The sequence below is a fragment of the Anomaloglossus baeobatrachus genome, chromosome 1 (assembly GCF_048569485.1).
Source record: "Anomaloglossus baeobatrachus isolate aAnoBae1 chromosome 1, aAnoBae1.hap1, whole genome shotgun sequence".
NCBI classification, from domain to species: domain Eukaryota; kingdom Metazoa; phylum Chordata; class Amphibia; order Anura; family Aromobatidae; genus Anomaloglossus; species Anomaloglossus baeobatrachus.
In genome coordinates, this window is record NC_134353.1 from 583762180 (window position 1) to 583783878 (window position 21699).

At 44.1% G+C, this 21699-nt stretch overlaps 1 protein-coding gene across 1 annotated transcript in view; it reads left to right on the top strand.

Moving 5' to 3' along the window:
- LOC142245237 (tight junction protein 2-like) overlaps window positions 1-17285 on the top strand; it is an 84052-nt gene extending 66767 nt beyond the window's left edge. Inside the window, exons 7-9 of the mRNA XM_075317802.1 lie at window positions 9138-9291; window positions 11943-12006; window positions 17080-17285. Coding sequence (XP_075173917.1) covers window positions 9138-9291; window positions 11943-11995 — 207 coding nt within the window. The 3' untranslated portion in view covers window positions 11996-12006; window positions 17080-17285. The remainder of the gene's footprint in view (window positions 1-9137; window positions 9292-11942; window positions 12007-17079) is intronic.
- Window positions 17286-21699: the final 4414 nt, after the last annotated feature.

Sequence of the window (21699 nt, forward strand, 5' to 3'; positions counted from 1 at the left end):
TACATAAGCACAAAAAACATTGTATTAAAATAATGTAAAAAAATAATATAAAAAAAATGGCTGGATGATTGGATTAATCCCAGTATGTACTATATGGAGAAGATGTTGCTGGTGTAATATAGTAAAATAGAATTCATGACCACTGATCAAAAAACCTGATAGGCTATTGTTTCAGTGTAAGCTCCATACTTTCTCCTTTCCCTGGTTAATCAGCTGTTGAGACTGGACTCCACTAAGCCATTCAAAGGGAATCTGTCACCAACTTTTTGCCACTTAATCTGAGAACAGCATAATGTAGGAGCAGAGACCCTGATTCCAGCGATCTGTCATTTACTGTGCTGCTTAAGGTACCGTCACACTAAGCGACGCTCCAGCGATCCCACCAGCAACCTGACCTGGCAGGGATCGCTGGAGCGTCGCTACACGGGTTGCTGGTGAGCTGTCAAACAGGCAGATCTCACCAGCAACCAGTGACCAGCCCCCAGCCAGCAGCGACGCGTGGAAGCGATGCTGCGCTTGATAACTAAGGTAAGTATCAGGTAACCAACCCGATATTTACCTTGGTTACCAGCGCACACCGCTTAGCGCTGGCTCCCTGCACTCCTAGCCAGAGTACACATCGGGTTAATTACCCAATGTGCACTCCGGCTACGTGTGCAGGAAGCAGGGAGCCGGCACTGACAGCGTGAGAGCGGCGGATGCTGGTAACGAAGGTAAGTATCGGGTAACCAAGGAAAGGGCTTCTTGGTTACCCGATATTTACATTGGTTACCAGCGTCCGCAGAAGCCGGCTCCCTGCTCACTGCACATTCAGTTTTTGCTCTATCGCTGTCACACACAGCGATGTGTGCTTCACAGCGCGAGAGCAACAACTAAAAAATGGTCCATGACATTCAGCAACAACCAGCGACCTCACAGCAGGGGCCAGGTTGTTGCTGGATGTCACACACAGCAACATCACTAGCAACATCGCTGCTACATCACAAAAGTTGTGCCTCAGCAGCGATGTTGCTAGCGATGTTGCTTAGTGAGACGTGGCCTTTAGTGTAGTTTTGATAAAATCACTGTTTAATCAGCAGGAGATTATCATTAAAGGACTACTTGGCGTGCTGCCAGGTAGTCTATATTCATGAGCTCTGTATAACTGCTAGATCTGCAGCAGAGAAAACACTGATTTTTATAAAAATGACAGCAGGCAACGTAATAAGTGACACGTCTCTGTCTCTACATTATCCTGCTCTCAGATGGGGTAGGAAAAACCTGGTGACAGATTTCTGGTTGCATTTACCAAACCCTGTGGAAGAAGGACTCTGATCCTTCGAAATGCATAGGTTTTAACACCAGCCTTCAGGAATGCTGCAATGCATTTCGGAGTGTCCTGTATATCACCAACGCATCGCAAGGAGGTTAGAAGGGATCTTCATTAGATACTCCATACCTCCCAACCGTCCCAGATTCTGCGGGACTTGCACGATTTATCAGGGCTGTCCCGCCCTCCCGCGGCTCACAGCTGATGTCCCGGCTCCTCCCCTCAGTGGAGTGAATAAATTAAATTAAATTATCATCGGCTCTGGATTTTCAGAGCGGCCGGGACTCGAACTCGTGGAACTGTGAGTTCATTGTTTCAAAGGCAGCAGTTTTACCACTTTTTTTGAGCTACTGCCTCTATTGAAACCAATAGGAAGATTTTGTTATCTTGACCTCTATACTGCAGGTGAGACACCAGAAGCAGGTTATTCAGCTGCAAAGATGGATGAATGGAGGGATGAATGGAGGGATGGAGGGAGGGATGGATGGATGATAGAGGGATGAATGGAGGGATAGAGGGAGGGATGAATGGAGGGATAGAGGCAGGGATGGATGGATGATAGAGGGATGAATGGAGGCATAGAGGGAGGGATGGATGGATGATAGAGGGATGAATGGAGGGATGAATGGAGGGATGAATGGAGGGATAGAAGGAGGGATGAATGGAGGGATAGAGGGATGAATGGAGGGATAGAGGGAGGGATGAATGGAGGGATAGAGGGAGGGATGGATGGATGATAGAGGGATGAATGGAGGGATAGAAGGAGGGATGAATGGAGGGATAGAGGGAGGAATGGAGGGATAGAGGGAGGGATGAATCGAGGGATAGAGGCAGGGATGGATGGATGATAGAGGGATGAATGGAGGGATGACTGGAGGGATAGAAGGAGGGATGAATGGAGGGATAGAGGGAGGGATGAATGGAGGGATAGAGGGAGGGATGGATGGATGATAGAGGGATGAATGGAGGGATAGAGGGAGGGATGAAAGGAGGGATAGAGGGAGGGATGGATGGATGATAGAGGGATGAATGGAGGGATAGAAGGAGGGATGAATGGAGGGATAGAGGGATGAAAGGAGGGATAGAGGGAGGGATGGATGGATGATAGAGGGATGAATGGAGGGATGAATGGAGGGATGAATGGAGGGATAGAAGGAGGGATAGAAGGAGGGATGAATGGAGGGATGAATGGAGGGATAGAGGGAGGGATGGATGATAGTGGGATGGATGGATGATAGAGGGATATATAGATACACGACAGATAATAGATAGAGGGATAGAATCATAGATAGCTAGAATCATAGATAGAATCATTGATAGAGAGAATCATAGATAGATAGAGGGATAGAGATAGATAGATAGATACTGTATCTCCATGTTGGTGAAAGAGTCAGATTAATTTGTTCCCATAAAACTACTATAAAGAAATGACGAAAAAAATACAAATACAATTTTTTTTTTATTTTTTTTTTATTTAAAAAACCACCTTGGATTCAAACCAGCAACGTTCAAAACTTGTGTCCAGCAACCTCCTGGCTTTCCTAGCTGCTCTAGCTGTTGAGCCACTAGGATTGATGATGTCAGAGGGAGGATTTCACATAAATGAACCTACAATGCAGCCTCTTACACAGCAGATTACACAGGACACAGCTACATTGTACAGAGCAGCATCTCTATGTCCTGTATTCTAGAGGGAGAGGAAAAGAGGATTTTTTTTTTCTTCTAATGAAGTTACTAAAAATAATAAAAAAAAATAGAATAATGTAATTTTATTGCACTTTTTTATAAAATAATAAACATCACAAATCAGAAAATAACATGGACATATTTGGTGTCCCTGTAATCGTAATGACCTGAACAACACAGCGATCAGATTATTTATGGGGATCGGTAAATGGCGGGAAAAAAAAGGCGCAATTTATTATTTTCTTTATTAAAACCCATAAAAAATGTAATAAAAATGGATCACTGAGGCCTTGTTCACACATAGCGTAAATGCGGCATTTTTTCTGCAGGTGTCCGCGCCAAGAGTGCAATAACAATGTTCTCTGATTATTGCGTGTTTGCGGTATTTTTTATACATTGTCCCCCTTATTTGATACATATTTGTTGCTGATGTGAATCCTGAAGCTTATAAAGAAAGAAACACCAAATCCGCGCAGTTCAGCGGCGTCTTTCCACGCACCAGGAGCGGAGATTTCAGGACGTCTCATCCACTTTGCTTGGACAATTAGTCCATATTCACATGCAGTGTAAATGCTGCATTTTATTCTGCTGTTTCTTTGCACATTTATTCTGCTGTGTTTAATTGTCCAAGTAAAGTGGATGTGATTCCATGAAAAGACGCTGCTGAATTCTGCGGTTTTCGGGGGGGGTGTTTCTCTGGAGGTTTCTATGTGGAGCTTAAAAAAATGCAGGAAAAAGCTTCTCTGTACAATAAAAACACTTAAAAACGCAGATTCACATCTGAACCAAAAACGCATTAAATAATGGAGAAAAGGCAGAAAAAATGCAGCAAAAATGGAAAAAACAGAGAAGATTGTTATTGTGTAGTTTGGTGCAGACAGAAACAAAAAGAAACAGAATTTATGCAACGTGTGAACACAGATTGATAGGCACAAATAAGCAACATGTCATATAGTGACACAGAAATATAAAAAAATCTGACTGCTATAAATATGAATGAACAGTCCGGGGCATCTGCTGAATGACCCTTACTTCCAAATGGGTGTGGCTAGGGGCGTGGTCAAAATTTGCACGCGCCGCATACTTTGTCCCTCTTTCCTTTCTTGAAAGGTTGGGAGGTATGGATACTCTAATAGATTTACTTTATTAAATGGACCCACGTTTGCCATTTTAAGTGTTTTGTATGTTTTATTGCCGGTGTAAAATTAGCAGTACTTGTTGCTCAGTAGGACAGGCAGTGAAATCCTCAATACTAGTAATAGTAGTAACTAGTCCTAATGTAACCTTTGTTTTCTGACCGACCCCACTTATCACTGAATTGTTATTAAAGCAATAAGTTAGAAGTTAGGAGATTTAATCCTTTCACTGCATCCCTGAAGAGATTACGGTTACATTACCTGGAGGAAAACCGTGCATCCCCATTGCTGTTGGCCACACTAGTTAGTGTTTTAGAGGATTATCTTTCCAACTGAGCCCCCAAATGTCCTGAGCCTTACAACACATTATTATTATTACAAAATACATATATACTGTAAATTACCACAAACAACAATAACAGACTGGTACAGAGGGAAGAGGGCTCTGCTCTTGTGGGCTTAGTCTAGTGGACAATTGGCCGGGAGACAGAAGGTTGGGGGGGAAACCCACGATAGACCTAATATGTATAACAGGTTTTAATTGAAAATACGTTTCCCGGAAATAGTTCCGTAGCGTCAGTATCTGGGTCGCAATCTACTGGCGCCAATGGTTCCTCATCCTCTTCCTCTTTTTAGAGGAGCAGGATCATTTTTTGGAATGTTTGTGGAGCAGAACAGAGCCCTCGGGGGGACAAAAGAAGTAACACACTCTAGGGCTGACTTTAGTGGACAAGCAGACGAGAAGAGTATTATTAATTTATCATCTTACACTCTGTAGATGAGAAGTCTGTCCTCCATGCTGGCCTTTCTTTTGTACATACTCCAAGGTTAGATCCTTTTTTTGTGGACTAAAGATTTAAATCTTTTTTCATGGAAATTGAAGTGGAAGAAGTTCTTTAGCCTTAACGATAAAAATAAATGCCTCCAACTGGGTATCACAATGGATGATCTTCCTGACCTCAGGTTACTGGATCAACTCCTTGAGGAGGGACAACGTGGTATCTGAGAGGGCCCGTTCTCTGATTTAAAACCTAAAAGTACCAAGATGCCACCAAATACTGATGTGGGGAGTGTCGATATTTTTTTGAAGTTGGTCACTAGAGATATTGGTCGTATCAATCCACGTAAAAACAAGATCTCCTCAAATTTGTCTCACCCCCTTAAAAAGGCGCTTGAAGATCTTAGCAATAATGCCTCTATAGTCATAAAACCTTCTGACAAGGGGGGAAACACTGTTATCATGAACAGACCTGACTATCTCTCCATGTGCAGGACAGAAACACGTATGAAGTTCTAAGGGGGATCCATCGGGTGACTATGGTGTACAATTGAGGCATATTCTTGAGGGAGCTAGAGATACCGGGTTGCTCTCCAAGAATGAATTTGATTTTTTGATGCCTAGATATCCTACCATAGACACTTTTTATGCCCTTCCAAAGATTCACAAAGGAGTGACCCTCTTAAAGGGTCGCCCCATAGTCTCCGGGATTGATGCCCTTTGCCAAAACAGCAGCATATATGTTGATCAAATACTTAAACCTTTTGTTTCTTCTCTCCCCTCTTTTGTGAGAGATACCACTGATCTGTTAAATAAGCTAGAGGGTTTAGTTCTTGAACCAGATACGTTCCTGGCCTCAATCGACGTTGAGGCTTTATATAGTAGTATTAGGCATGACGTCTGTCTGAGGGCAGTGGACTTTTACCTTAACACTCGAGGTGTCCATCTGTATCCACACAATCAGTTCGTGCTTGAACTCCTTGAATTCACCTTACAAAGGAATTTTTTTCTTTTTGATGAACGATTCTACCACCAGCTCAGGGGCACAGCAATGGGGAGCCCTTGTGCTCCCTCCTATGCTAACGTGCTCCTGGACTGGTGGGAGGATCAGTTTGTTTTCAAGGACGAGGATGTCGTCTGGTCCCCCCACATTGTTTTCTGGGGGAGATACATTGACGACATTCTCGTCCTTTGGTCAGGTGACAGGGTCTCGTTTCTGGGGTTTGTGGAAGCCCTAAACACCAATGACATTGGTCTTAATTCTACCTCTGAATTTGGGAGGAATTGTATCAATTTCCTTGATGTGACAATTCGAAAGACAAAAAATGGTATGCTGATTAGTACCATCTTTAGAAAGCCAACTGCATCAAATAATCTCCTTCGGTGGGAGAGCTCTCACCCTCTACCTCTTAAACGCGGTATTCCCAAAGGACAATTTCTGAGACTGCGGAGAAATTGTTCCTCCTTTTCTGATTTTGATAGACAGGCCACAAATTTGAAGAAGAGGTTTAATTATAGGGGCTATCCGAAGAAGATTGTTGTTCAGGCTTTTCAGCATGCCGGCTTATAGGCACATATGACGATCAAAACGACCAGGTGATGAGGATACTCCGGAAACACTGGGCTATCATTAGGGCCGACCCCGACATTGCTAAATTCATAACACAAAAACCATCAGTGATTTTTAGGCGGGGCAGATCTGTTAAGGATTCGGTTGTACGTAGCCATCTAACAAGACCCCGGGTGTCGACCTGGCTTGAGAATAGGAGCAATGGCACCTTCCGGTGCGGCAAATGTAGCTTTTTTTTAGGTGGATTACACCCTCAAAATCTTTTTCAAGTAGCGCTACCCATCGAGTCTTCCAAAATAGACACTTTGCTAATTGCCGCACAGTGGGAGTGTTGTATCTGTGTACATGCCTGTCCCCCCTTGACTATGTTGGGAAGACAAAACGCCAATTGCGGGTTCGAATCAGTGAACATCTGGGGGACATTAGGCATGAACGCAATACACCACTGGCACGACACATTAACCAGGTTCATGGAGGGGATCTGAATGCCTTGACCTTTAGAGCAATCAAAACTGTTCCCCAGTCTCCTAGACAAGGCGACTGGAACAGAAAGATCCTCCAATGTGAGACGAGGTGGCTATAACTGATTGATTCACTGTTCCCAGCGTGTATAAATGAATGTCTAAGCTTTGCCAGTTTTATTTAAGGCCCCTTCTTCTGTCCATAAGGTCTCCAGTATACCGTATAGACTTCGTGTAGTCACGGTTTGTTCTGAATTTATGCCTTATTTTGGCTCGCATATTTGTCTAACCTATTATTTTTAGTACTTTTCCTGTTTTTGCCCCCAATTTTTAACTCTGTGTATTCCCGTTCTATTCATAATGCATGTATTTTTCCTTTGTAGGGATAACATCTGTTTACCCTGTGGGACGCACTTACTGACGTACCTATGATGGTTTTTTGGTGCGCACACTATGGACGCTTGTGGAGCGCATTTGCGTTCCACTATTGACACATCTATGGTGTGTGCACTATGGATGCTGGTGAAGCGCATTTGCAGCGCTCTCTGTTCCAACCTGTTATACATATTAGGTCTATCGTGGGTTTTCTGCACCTTGTATGGATTTGCTTATGAGTTGTTTGACTCGTGAATGCATTATTTATCTTTAATAACTGGCCGGGTGTACACTTCCGGATTACGGGGCGTGGCTTTATCATTTAAATAGCCGAGCCCCTTCCTGGCAATTCAGGTATCGCCCTCACACACCACTGCTCTGGTGCGCCAAGGAGGAGCTCGTATCTATATTGGACCTCCTGGGCATGTCCCCTGATGATTCCCTGGCATCTATGGGAGGAAACGCGTCGGGGTTTTTGTCGTGGACTTTCCAGATAAGTTTTCTGTCTTATCTTATTTTTGATGAGGCTTTTCTAATATTTTGGTGTTTGACTTATATGCAAGGTCTTTTTAGGGTCATTTAGGGTCTCCCGTCGGTGAATGGGGGCGCCACAACCCTTAGGGCGTCATACCCTCCATTGCTAGGTAGGGAGAGCTACCTTAGGGATATCCAGGGACAGCCTTTTCCCGTCTCCCTTCCTAGCTTTTGTTATTATACTCCCTGGATAACCTGTTGTTTGTATTAATGTGGTTTTTGATCTTTTAATGTTTATTATTAAAAGTTAATTTTTAATGGGGATTAATTTTTGGTTTTCCTGACTTCCTCCCCTTTTCATTGGCTGCGGCCTGGTTTAAGTACAAATGTGACTGATAATCGGATGTGTAGGGGTACAGAATTCTAGAGCATGGGGGATACTGGAGAGAAGTCTTGGAGATGATTGTGTGAGGAATGAGTAAGTGTGGCAGAGAGAAGGAGGTATTAGTAGCACCAGAGATTACGTTATGGTAGATATCAGATTAGTTTGGAGATTTACTTAGGAGACAGATTATGAACACCTTTGTAGGTCACTGTTACTAGTTTGAACTGGATACGTTGGGAACCAGGAATCAATGAAGGAATTTACAGAGGGGAAAACCGAATGAGTAGTGAGGGGAGAGGTGGGTTAGTTGGGCAGCTGAGTTAAGGACGGACTTGAGAAGTGTAAGTATGTTATCAGGGAGGGCACAGATGAGGATGTTGCAGTAGTAAAGGCGTGAGATGATGAGGGCATGCACTAGCATTTTATTGGATTCAGGTTTTAGGGTGGGACAGATTCTGAAAATATTTTGGAGTCGGAGGTGGTGAGAGCTTGTATGTGCAGTTTGAAGGACAATTCAGAGTCAAGGGTTACCCCAAGGCAGCGGACGTCTGCCACACAGCATAGAGGTGACATCTGGTCTAGAAAGGTGCATCTGAATGTCATCAGCGCATAGATGATATTGGAATCTTATCTCAGCCTAAAGGTATAGATGGAGAAGAGTAGGCTTCCCAAGACAGAGCCTTGAGGGAGATGCTAAATGTGTGGTTGGAAAGGTACAGGCTAGGGCAAGATCTATGACGCCAAGGGAAGCGCGGATACCACAGCATCAGGCTTTGCTCCTGTATGTTTAATTGATCATATATGAAATAAATGTTTTACAATATTTAAACGGAACAATTTTTCCTTTTATATTTTCCAATAATCTTCTGTCTTTAGGAATGGATGGGATGGAAATAATTTTACTGTTTTTCTTTATAAGTCATGTTGGGGTTTTTTTTCTCACGACATCCTATTTATTTTCAGATAAATGGTATTTTAACAGAGAACATGTCTTTGAGCGAGGCACAGGCATTGATAGAAAAATCAAGAGGGAAGCTACAGCTTGTCGTCCTAAGGGACAAACGTCAGACTCTGATAAACTTGCCTTATGTGGAAGACAGTGATTCTGAAATGGAAGGTAAAAAAAAATGTTCTGTACTTATTCCTTTTAAACAATATTACAGTTTTATCAAGATGTGTTTATATCTGTTTCCATTCTTTAGATGCGTCAATCATAGCTCTTAAAGGTAACCTGTCATCAGGTTTTTCCCATGTGAGTTTTGACCACCACCAGTGAGCCCTTATATACAGCATTTTGGAATACTGTGTATAAGGGCCCAGGCCACTCTGTAGAATGTAAAAAACATTTTTAGAATACTCACCTAGGGTGTGGTTCGGTCCGATGGGTGTCGCTGTTCTCAGTCCGGCACCTCCTCGATCTTGTGCGATCGCTGTCCTCCTGCCCAGCCCCGTGTGCATGACGTATCCTGCATCATTCATACAGAGGCTTCCATTGCGCTCCTGCGCATGCGCACTTTGAGCTGCCTGGCTGAGGGCAGGTCAAAGAATTGTAGTGCACATGCGCAGGCGGCCTTTGATCTTTCCTCGCGTTTGAACATTACAGTACTATGCTCTGCCCTCAGCAGGGGAGATCAAAGTACGCATGCGCAAGAGCTCAATAGAGGCCTCTGTGTAAATGACGTAGGACGAGTCAACCACATGGGGTTGGGCAGGAGAATGGCCATCCCACAAGATGGAGGAGGTGCTGGACTGATAGCGACACCCATCAGACCAGAGGTGAGTATTATGAAGGTGTTTTTGCGTTACACAGAGCGGCTTGGGCAACTTATATACAGTATTCTAGAAAGAGATTACTGGTGGTGGCCGCAGCTTATAAGGTAAAAACCTAGTGACAGGTTCCCTTTTAAGATATGCAGGACAAACTGCAGTCATATAATAGTCTGTTTAGACCAGCCAACATAATCTCCATGTGCACAAAACAATTGATAACATCATTGTTCTGTGCACATAGCATATTCTTCTCGACATCACTTACTGTTTACACAGGGCAACAAGCTGCCGGTGAAAAATTATTTTTAAGCAATCTTAAATCATATAATTTCATCCAACGAATGAGCAAACTGGTAATTGAAAATCAAGTGTACATGGGAATGCTCCTTCGATAATATTGGCCAGTGTAAATATGAATACAATAAAGTCTAGCTCCCCAATATGTTATATTCCTTCTGTTTGGAGCTAGGGTGTTGGCTCTGCTGCAGCCTGAATCCACGATCCAATACAAAGCAAAACGTCTAGTTCAAACAAACCAGGTTCTTCTTTATTACATGCCGTTATTTAATTGAGTACTCTGTGCGCACGCATTTGTGTTTCGAGTGTAGTCATGCTCTTAATCGTGAATCATGATGAAGATTGTGACTACACTCAAAATGCCTAGATGTGTGTGCACAGAGTGCAGGTACTGCATTAAATAATGCCTTGTATGTGAACTGTATATAACAGACAAGAGCTTGTTTGTTTGAACCAGACTTTTTGCTTTGTATTAGTGCACATATGCCCTTAGTTGCCCTTAATTAATAAACTAGTGACATTTTTCGTGCTACAGTTTGTCAGACACTTTGTTGTATGTTATGACTGTCTTATTTTCCCGACCATGTTAAAGCTCAAACCTGAGACAAAACCACCCAGACCCTTCTAGAATCTGCAGACATGTCCTTCAACCAGGGCTGTGGAGTCGGTAAGCCAAACCTTCGACTCCGACTCCGACTCCGACTCCTCAAATTCTCTTGCACCGACTCCGACTCCGGCTCCGACTCCGACTCCGGCTCCGACTCCGACTCCTACATATATTGCTTATAGTTAGGTGAAAAATTTATTGTAGTACATGAATATGTGTATGTGAACATTAGACATTTAATAATTTTTATGATACAATAATCAAGATATTTGGATAGAACATAAAATATATTTATTGGATACAACTTTAGAACACAAAAAACTAATAAATTGTAAATATGTAATATTATATATATATACACAGTGTATATACACACACAAGATATATATGTAATCTACTGTATATTACATAGTGTATCTTGTGTGTGTATATACACTGTGTATATATATATAATATTACATATTTACAATTTATTAGTTTTTTGTGTTCTAAAGTTGTATCCAATAAATATTTTATGTTCTATCCAAATATCTTGATTATTGTATCATAAAAACAATTAAATGTCTGATGTTCACATTATACTACAATAAATTTTTCACTTAAATATAAGCATTATACTAAATATTATTTAGTAAAATATTCAGCACATTCTGCATTGCACTCCTGTCCCCAATTTATTATATATTTTAGGAGTCGGAGTCGGTGCATTTTATACCGACTCCAACTCCGACTCCGACTCCACCAAAATGAGCTCCGACTCCGACTCCGACTCCACGACTCCGACTCCGACTCCACAGCCCTGCCTTCAACCAGTTTTGACCTTGTATATTAAGAGATTCCAGTTAAACGTATTTTTAAAAAAAAAAAAAAAAATGCGGCCTGTATCAGTGTATAATTGTACATTTTTCTATGTCTGATATCTGAATATTTATTTGCTGACCAATCTGTGCAGACAGAGCTTGGAAGCTGCATTGCTTCTAGTAGCCTGTATTAAATACTGTTAGAAATGAGGTTTAGTTATTTTGTTGGACAGTCGCAATCGCTGTGCTGCCTTTTTGTACTTCGATATAGTAACAAATCTTAACTATTCTTAGATGATCCGCCATATACACACAAGAGAAGACATCCAAGATCTAAAGAGCAGTGAACAAAATAATGGTTTGTTTCATTCATTTGTTTGTACATAGATTAGCGTTGAGTTGGGAAACCTTGAATCCTTTGATTGTGATTAGACCTGCTCCTGTAACTATTCTTGAATATTGGTTATTCGAAACAAGTAAACCAAATTCAAAATGACTGTTTAACCCCTTGTACACATAAGGTACCGTCACACTAAACAACTTACCAGCGATCCCAACAACGATACAACCTGATAGGGATCGCCGGTAAGTTGCTAGGAGGTTGCTGGTGAGAGGTCACACAGTCAGACGCTCCAGCGATCCCACCAGCAACCTGACCTGGCAGGGATTGCTGGAGCATCGCTACACGGGTTGCTGGTGAGCTGTCACCAGCAACCAGTGACCAGCCCCCAGCCAGCAGCGACGCACTGAAGCGATGCTGTGCTTGGTAACTAAGGTAAATATCAGATAACCAACCCGATATTTACCTTGGTTACCAGCGCACGCAGCTACACGTGCAGAGAGCAGGGAGCAGCGCACACCGCTTAGCGCTGGCTCCCTGCTCTCCTAGCTACAGTACACATCGGGTTAATTACCCGATGTGTGCTACAGCTACATGTGCACAGAGCAGGGAGCAGCGCACACCGCTTAGCGCTGGCTCCCTGCTCTCCTAGTTACAGCACACATTGGGTTAATTACCCGATGTGTGCTGCAGCTACATGTGCAGAGAGCAGGGAGCCGCGCACACTGCTTAGCGCTGGCTCCCTGCTCTCCTAGCTACAGTACACATCGGGTTAATTACCCGATGTGTACTCTGCTACACATGCAAGGAGCAGGAGCCGGCACTGACAGTGAGAGCGGCGGAGGCTGGTAACGAAGGTAAATATCGGGTAACCAAGGACAGGGCTTCTTGGTTACCCGATGTTTACCGTGGTTACCAGTGTCCGCAGAAGCCGGCTTCTGCTGCCTGCACATTTAGTTGTTGCTGTCTCGCTGTCACACACAGCGATCTGTGCTTCACAGCGGGACAGCAACAACTAAAAAATGGCCCAGAACATTCAGCAACAACCAGCGACCTCACAGCAGGGGCCAGGTTGTTGCTGGATGTCACACACAGCAACATCACTAGCAACATCGCTGCTACGTCACAAAGGTTGTTCGTTAGCAGCGATGTTGCTAGCGATGTTGCTAGCGATGTTGCTTAGTGTGACGGGGCCTATAGACATTTCCTTTTTTTTCCCTTTTTCTTCCCTTTTTCTTTCTAAGAGGCATAACTTTTTTTCTTTTTTTGAAGACTTTTTTTTGAGTGGTTTTTGGAGTGGTTTTTTTTTTTTTGAGTTGCAGTTTTGAATGGCCATATTTATTTTACCTTATAATGTTCTCTAAGACCTATATTTAGATCAAATATATTGCGGCGCAGATACCCGGTTGGCCCTGCTCTGCAATCTATGCCACTGGGAAATTATTGACCATTAGCTAAGATTACCATGCCAGTCACAGGCAGCACATAGTGACATCAGGCATCGAGCATAACCGCACGCCAAAGTCAGCTGTGGGCCTGTGCGCCGATTGTAGAAGAGGACACCATTATAGAAGAACATGAATAATTATTACATGATAGGCCCAGGAAGAGGATCTTATACCAGAAAGGGTTCTGGATGGGGGACAGTATACCAGGAAGGGGCTCATGATTGGGGATATTATTACTGCAAGGGGTGCAAGATTGGGGACATTATACCAGAAAGGAACCAAGATGGGGACATTATTACAGGAGTTGTTCAGGATAGGAAACCTTATAACCAAAAGGGGGTCAGTATGGGGGGACATTATTAAATTATGGGGTGAGCCACAAATGTCTTAATAGGATTTAGCCACTGCAGGGGCCTATACATCTGACCAACATGCAGGTAGAGGCCCAGATCCAACTTTTGCATTGGGGCACAACAGACTAGTTACGCCAGTAACTGAATGCTTTAAAAACCAAACCGAAAACACAGCTGCGGAATTTTACCATATTTGGATTTTTTCCGCTTTTGCAGTACACTGCATGGTAAAATAAATGGTGTCATTCAAAACTAGAACTTTCCCTTCAATAAACAAACAGTCATACCACTATATCAACAGAAAAATATAATTATGGCTTTTGTAAGAAAAGGCATAAAAAGACAAAGTGCAAAAAAATAGAAATGGTCATGTTGGAAAGGGGATAAAATTGCTTCTTTGCCATTGCTGTAACATGCTTGTTTGCTGTTCTGTTGATTTTCGCCTCATATTTGATGTGTGAAATTTCAGTAACTACTGAGTAGTGTGACCCAAGGCCGACCATCAAAATTCTTTAGTACACACAGTGGAGCGCCTCCATCTATTGTGCACAGCAAGCAGTGAGCATTGGTTCCCCCAGAAGTAGCTCCTCGCCAGTACTGTGCACAGTTGGATGGATGTTCTGAGAGGAGTTCAAAAGAATGGAAGGGAATAGCAGTATCTAGTTGTGGGAGCGTTTTTTCTTTAGCCAAATATTAATATTGATATTTTTGTTTCTATGTGATTGGATGTCGTAACGTTTTAATTAGTTGGTCGTGGTAAAAGGTACTCAAACATTGAATGGATACTGTCTTTAAGGTAGGAATTAGCTGGAAAACTACTCTAGATATTTCATTTGTGTGTGCTAGGAAACATGTTTAATTAGTGTTACTTATGCCCTGTTTTAAGTCATTAAATTGAAAATAATACATGAAGATACAAAAGGATTTGTGTACACCTACTTCACGGAAGATCTGATATTTGGAACAACAACCTTGCTGAGTTCCTTCAAAAACTGTGTTCACGTGTACCTAGAAGAATTTGTGCTTTCATGCTGTTTTTGAAGACCGAAATCAAATCAGTATTTTGTGTAACAAGACACTATTTCTCTTTTGTTTATTCACTTTGCACTTTGATGATTGATGAAAATAAACTATTCACACTTCTATTTTTAAAAGGATTCTTCTTTTGGAGCATTCTTAACCAAATGCCTATAACTTTTGAACAGTTCTGTGTGTGTATTTTATACACGTGAACAACCCCATATATTTATATATAAAAAATATAGACTAGTGATGAAAAACGTTTCAAAGTGGCCATACAAACTCTAGCCATATCTCTTGAACTCTTCCACATTTTGTCTTGTTGCACACACAAACTTAAATGTATTTTAGGTGATATAGCAACACAAAGCTGCAACTATGTGTGAAGTCTAAAGGAAATAATACTTGGTTCCCTAAATATTTTAAAAATATAAATCTGAAAATTGTGACGTGCATTAGTATTCAGCCCCCCTGAGTCAATACTTTTATAGAATCATCTTTCTCTGCAATTATTGCTGCAAGACTTTTTGGGGTATGTCTCCACCAGATTTGCACATTTAGAGGCTGAACGTTTTGCCCATTGTTCTTTCCAAAATAGCTGTAGGTCAGTGAGATTGGATGGAAAACGTCTGTGAACTGCAATTTTCATGTCTGATCACAGATTCTCAATGGGAGTTATGTCTGGACTGTGACTGGGACATTCAAACACTTGAATATGCTTTAATCTAAATCATCCCATTGTAGCTTTGCAGTATGTTTAGAACCATGGTCCTGCTGGAAACTGGACCTATGCCCCAGTCTCAAGACTTTTGCAGCCTATAATAGGTTTTCCTCCAGGATTTACCATTTTCCCATCAACTCTAACCAGCTTCACTGTCCCTGCTGAAGAAAAGCATCCCCACAACGTGTTGCTGCCACCACCCTGTTTTACGGTGGGTAGGGTGTTTTCATGGTGTTGTGTAGGGATAGTTTTCCGCCATACATAGCATTTTGCATTTATCCACAAAAGTTCTACTTTGATCTCATCTGACCAGAGGACCTTCTTCCACATACTTATGTGTCCCCTACATGGCTTTGTGCTAACTACATACGAGACTTCTCATGGCTTGCTTTCAAAAATGACTTTCCTCTTGCTACTCTTCCATAAAAGGCCAGATTTCAGATTTGGGAAGTATATGACTAAGGCCTCGATTCCACTTGCGTTTTACATGGACAAATGCAATCCAATCAAATATCGGGTTCCACTCGCACTAGTTTTAGACTGAGGCAGTGTACATCTGCTATTTTTTTTTTCTTGTGCCATATCAGCAAGGGAAAAGAATACTGCATTTGGCAGCGACTCTCGCTTCTCATGCACCCATGCAAGTCTATGGGACCATGTGAAACATCGCACTGCACTCGGATGTTCTTCGAGTGCACTGCGATGTACGCACACAGGCAGTGGTGCAGATGGAGAGCTCACTCTCTCCCTCTACTGCGCAGCTGTGATCCGATCGCAAGCCAAGGGTCATTAGCACTTCACATCGGAAGCGATTCGCAAGTGCAACCAAGGTCTAATAGTTGTTTTGTGGACAAATTCTTCCACCATAGGCCTCTTGGCTGCATCTCTTCTTAGTAGTATTTTCCTTGCTTGGGATGTCAGTTTAGATGGACAGCCATATCACGATAGGTTTGCCATTGTGCCATACTCCATCCATTTTGAATGATGGATTGGACAGTTCTCTGTAAAATGTTGGGCTTGACTTGGGCTATTTTTTTTTTTTATAACCTAACCCTGCTTTACTCTTTTCTACAACTTTATCCCTGACCTGTCTGGTATGTTTCTTGGTTTTCTTGATGCTGTTTGATCCCACATATTCTCAAACAAACCTCTGAGGCGTTCACAAAACAGCTGTAGTTATACTGAGAATAAATTACACACAGGTGGAGTAATATTACTAATTAGGTGACTTATGGAAGCAGTTGGTCACTCAGGATTTTTCTTTTTAGGGAAACGAGACTACAAGGGACTGAATACAAAAGAACGTCTCAAGTATTTAGAAAACCATGTATCATTTCCTTTACCATTCACAAATACTTGCTACTTATTCTTGGCATATCACATAAAATCCCAATAAAATACATTAAAATTTGTGGGTGTAATCTACAAAATGTGTGAAATTTTACTACCTGAATACTGTATGAATATGTGATAAATGAGTGCTTAACAAATCTGTTGAAAATATTAAATATCTTTGTAATTAATGATTGCTTTTCATTTTACTTTTCAGGTCCATGTGATTGGTCTTCCAATGCCAGAAAAAATGTATTTCTCTAACCAAAGATAAATATTCATGTAAAAGCCACATATTTGTATTTTGTATTCAATTAAAGGCAAATTTATAACACAATATAAGTGAAATCAGCACTGGGATCTGAATTATTACTTGATTGTTGTTTAATTTTTTTTTTTTATTAAAATGAATTTGATACTGCTGATGCCTCGTAGTTTTATGATGGGTAGGTCAAAAATATATGTAGACTTATGGGAGCTTGGGTTGAGCAACTGTCACTATATGAGCGGAGGTAACAATGGCTAGCTAAGCTACTGCAGTACCCTACACGTGAGGTATGAGACATAGCTAATCAGGAGAACTATACTGTACTCCATTTTTATGTAGATGTATTTGCTAATATTATTATTATTAATATTATTATTATTAGGTGGCCCGATTCTAACGTATCGGGTAGTCTAGAATGTGTATGTAGGTTAGCAGATTGAATAATAATATAATCAGCAAGTCTTGAATAATGATGGTTCATTTTTTGCTCTTTGGTCTCCTGCTGTGCAGCACGCATCGGCGTGTTTGACAGTGGGAGACCATCGATCTGAATGGGCACGGAGCCGGCGTACACTGGTAACCATGTTACACAATCGGGTAACTATGCAAAGCGCTTTGCTTAGTTACCCGATGTGTACCATGGTTACCAGCGTACGCCGGCTCAAGCACACATGTCCCGGGGGTAAGGTGGTAACCATGGTACACATTGGGTAACTAACGAAAGCGCTTTCCATAGTTACAGGATTGTGTACTATTTGTTACCAGCGTACGTCGGTAAGCTGATAACCATGGTACACATTGGGTAACTATGCAAAGCGACAGTGCTGGTTTATTTTTTGCTTGTTGGTCTCCTGCTGTGCAGCATGCATCGGCATGTTTGACAGTGGGAGACCAACGATCTGAATGGGCAGGGAGCCGGCGTACACTGGTAACCATGTTACACAATCGGGTAACTATGCAAAGCGCTTTGCTTAGTTACCCGATGTGTTACCAGCATACGCCGGCTCAAGCACACATGTGTCAGGAGCCGTGGGTAAGGTGGTAACCATGGTACACATTGGGTAACTAACGAAAGCGCTTTCCATAGTTACAGAATTGTGTACCATTTGTTACCAGCTTGCGTCGGTAAGCTGATAACCATGTTACACATTGGGTAACTATGCAAAGCGACAGTGCTGGTTTATTTTTTGCTTGTTGGTCTCCTGCTGTGCAGCACGCATCAGCGTGTTTGACAGTGGTAGACCAACGATCTGAATGGGCAGGGAGCCGGGGTAAGCTAATAACCATGGTACACATCGGGTAACTATGCAAAGCGGTTTCCATAGTTACCCAATGTGTACACTGGTTAACAGCGTACGCCGGCTCCGGCACACTTGTGCCGAGAGTCGGGGTAAGCTAGTAACCATGTTACACATCGGGTAACTAAGCAAAGCGGTTTCTATAGTTACCTGATGTGTACCATGGTTACCAAAGTACGCCGGCTCAGGCACACGTGTGCCGGGAGCCTGGGTAAGCTAGTGATTTCACACATCCGGCTTTTCTCGACTTTGTCGGATCCTGCGCGCTCCTGTAGGCTGGTTTCAGACGTCCGTGTTTTAGGTACGTGTGACATGCGTTTTGTAACACGGATGTCAAACGTACCCATGTTATTCTATCATGTGCCTCACACGTCCATGTTTGCACACGGACCGTGTGACTTTTCATGACCCCGCACGCACACACGCAGGTATCTTCGGCAGCACGGATGTCACACGGATCGCACACTGATGTGATCCGTGAGACATCAGTGTAAAACATACCAGAGAAAATATGGGTCTTTTTAATAAAAATATTTTCTATATTTACTTCTCTCCAGCGATGCTGTCTCCGGCTATGCTGCCTCCCGCTCCTTATCGACGCTCATTATACTCACTGAATATTCAGTGCACTGAGGAGCTGGAAGCAGGAACAGCGCTGGGGACTTCAGTGCCGGGGACCGCATCACTAATTGTACAGCAGAGTATGTGTGTGTGTACATGCATGTGGGCTATGTGTGTATGCGCCCGGTGTATCCATGTGTCTGCTGTGTGTGTGTGTGTGTATACATGCATGTGCGCTGTGTGTATGCGCTCGGTGTATCCATGTGTGTCTGCTATGTGTGTATATGTGCTCAGAGTGTGTGTATACATGCATGTGCACTATGTGTGTATGCGCTCGGTGTATCTATGTGTGTCTGCTATGTGTGTATATGTGCTGAGTGTGTGTGTATACATGCATGTGCGCTATGTGTGCATACGCTCGGTGTATCTGTGTGCCTGCTATGTGTGTATATGTGCTCAGTGTGTGTGAGTGTATACATGCATGTGCGCTGTGTGTATGCGCCCGGTGTATCCATGTGTGTCTGCTATGTGTATGCGCCCGGTGTATCCATGTGTGTCTGCTATGTGTGTATATGTGCTCAGTGTGTGTGTATACATGCATGTGTGCTACGTGAGTATGCGTCGGTGTATCCATGTGTGTCTGCTATGTGTGTGTGTGTATATACATGCATGTGTGCTATGTGTGACACGGACGTCTGAAGGCAGCCGTACACTGTGTACAGGACAGTGGCTGCGCCGCAACTTCCTGGTCACATAACATCTGATCGGAGCTTGTCGCTCGGCAACTGTAGTGTACACAGTGCACGGGAGCGCGCCGGATCCGACAAAGTGGAGAAAAGGTAAGCGACAGGGCTGACGTGTGCCGGGAGCCGGGGTAAGCTAGTAACCATCTTACACATCGGTAACTAAGGAAAGCGGTTTCTATAGTTACCCGATGTGTACTATGGATACCAGCCTACGCCGGCTCCAGCACACGTGTGTCAGGAGGCGGGGTAAGCTAGTGGCTTTTCTCCACTTTGTGTTGCGGTGTGGGCTTCCGGTGCTGCAGCAGTCACCTGGGAGTCGGGCGTCTCCGTGTGGGTTTGGGGAATGCGGGCGGGGCCAGGGCGAGCATCCAATGCGTGAGGGGGCGGGGCCTAGCCAAGCGTCCAATGCGTGCAGGGGGCCGGGGCGAGCGGCCAATCTGTGGGGGGGCGGGGCCAGGGCGAGCCGAGTGGTCAATCCGTGCGGGGGGCGGGGCCATGCCGAGCCCAGCGGCCAATCCGCTGGTTGTCACCGTAAGGACACAATTTTGGAGCATGACAGACAGAATAAGGCAATTATATATATAGACTAGAAGGTGGCCCGATTCTACGCATCGGGTATTCTAGAATGTACGTATTGTGTAGTTCATGTATGATTTTTGTTATATATATATATATATATATATGTTGTTGTGTGTAGTTACCAAGTGTTTGTGTAGGGCACTGTACATGTTCTGGGTGTTGTCTGGGTGTGGCGGGGGGTGAGAGCGGTGTTGTATGTGTGTTGCATGTGTTGCGTTGTTTGTGGAGCACTGTGTGTCTGTAGCGTTGTGTGTGTGTGTTGCGCGGTTTGTGTGTGTGTGGTGTGTTTTGGGGGGAGGTATGTTTTGTGCAATGTGTGTGTTGTGCGGTATGTGCGTATATTTGTGTGTGCCGTGGTGTTTGTGTGTTGGGTGTTGTGTGTGTGCAGCGTTGTCTGTGTGTGTGGGTGTCTGTGTAGGGCAGTTGTTTGTGGTTCCCAGTGTGTGGTGTGTTGTGCAGTGCGCGCGCGTGTGTGTGTTGGGGGGAGGTGCGCACTCCCAAACGTGCTCCATCCCCCATGCAGCGCACTCCCCATCGTGCTCCATCCCCATGCTGCGCACTCCCAAACGTGCTCCATCCGCCATGCTGCGCACTCTCAAACGTGCTCCATCCGCCATGCTGCGCACTCCCAAACGTGCTCCATCCGCCATACTCCGCACTCCCCATCGTGCTCCATCCCCTATGCTGCGCACTCCCCATCGTGCTCCATCCCCTATGCTGCGCACCCCCCATCGTGCTCCATCTCCCATGCTGCGCACTCCCAAACGTGCTCCATCCACCATGCTGCGCACTCCCAAACGTGCAAACGTGCTCCATCCGCCATGCTGCGCACTCCCAAACGTGGTCCATCCGCCATGCTGCGCACTCCCAAACGTGCTCCATCCGCCATGCTGCGCACTCCCAAACGTGCTGCATCCCCCATGCTGCGCACTCCCAAACGTGGTCCATCCGCCATGCTGCGCACTCCCAAACGTGCTCCATCCGCCATGCTGCACACTCCCAAACGTGCTCCATCCGCCATGCTGCGCACTCCCAAACGTGCTCCATCCGCCATGCTGCGCACTCCCAAATGTGCTCCATCCGCCATGCTGCGCACTCCCAAACGTGCTCCATCCGCCATGCTGCGCACTCCCAAACGTGCTCCATCCCCCATGCTGCGCACCCCCCATCCCCCATGCTGCACCAGCATCAGCCTCTCTACCCGCAGCATCAGCCTCTCTCCTCCCAGCATCAGCCTCTCTCCTCCCAGCATCAGCCTCTCTCCTCCCAGCATCAGCCTCTCTCCTCCCAGCATCAGCCTCTCTCATCCCAGCATCAGCCTCTCTCATCCCAGCATCAGCCTCTCTCATCCCAGCATCAGCCTCTCTCATCCCAGCATCAGCCTC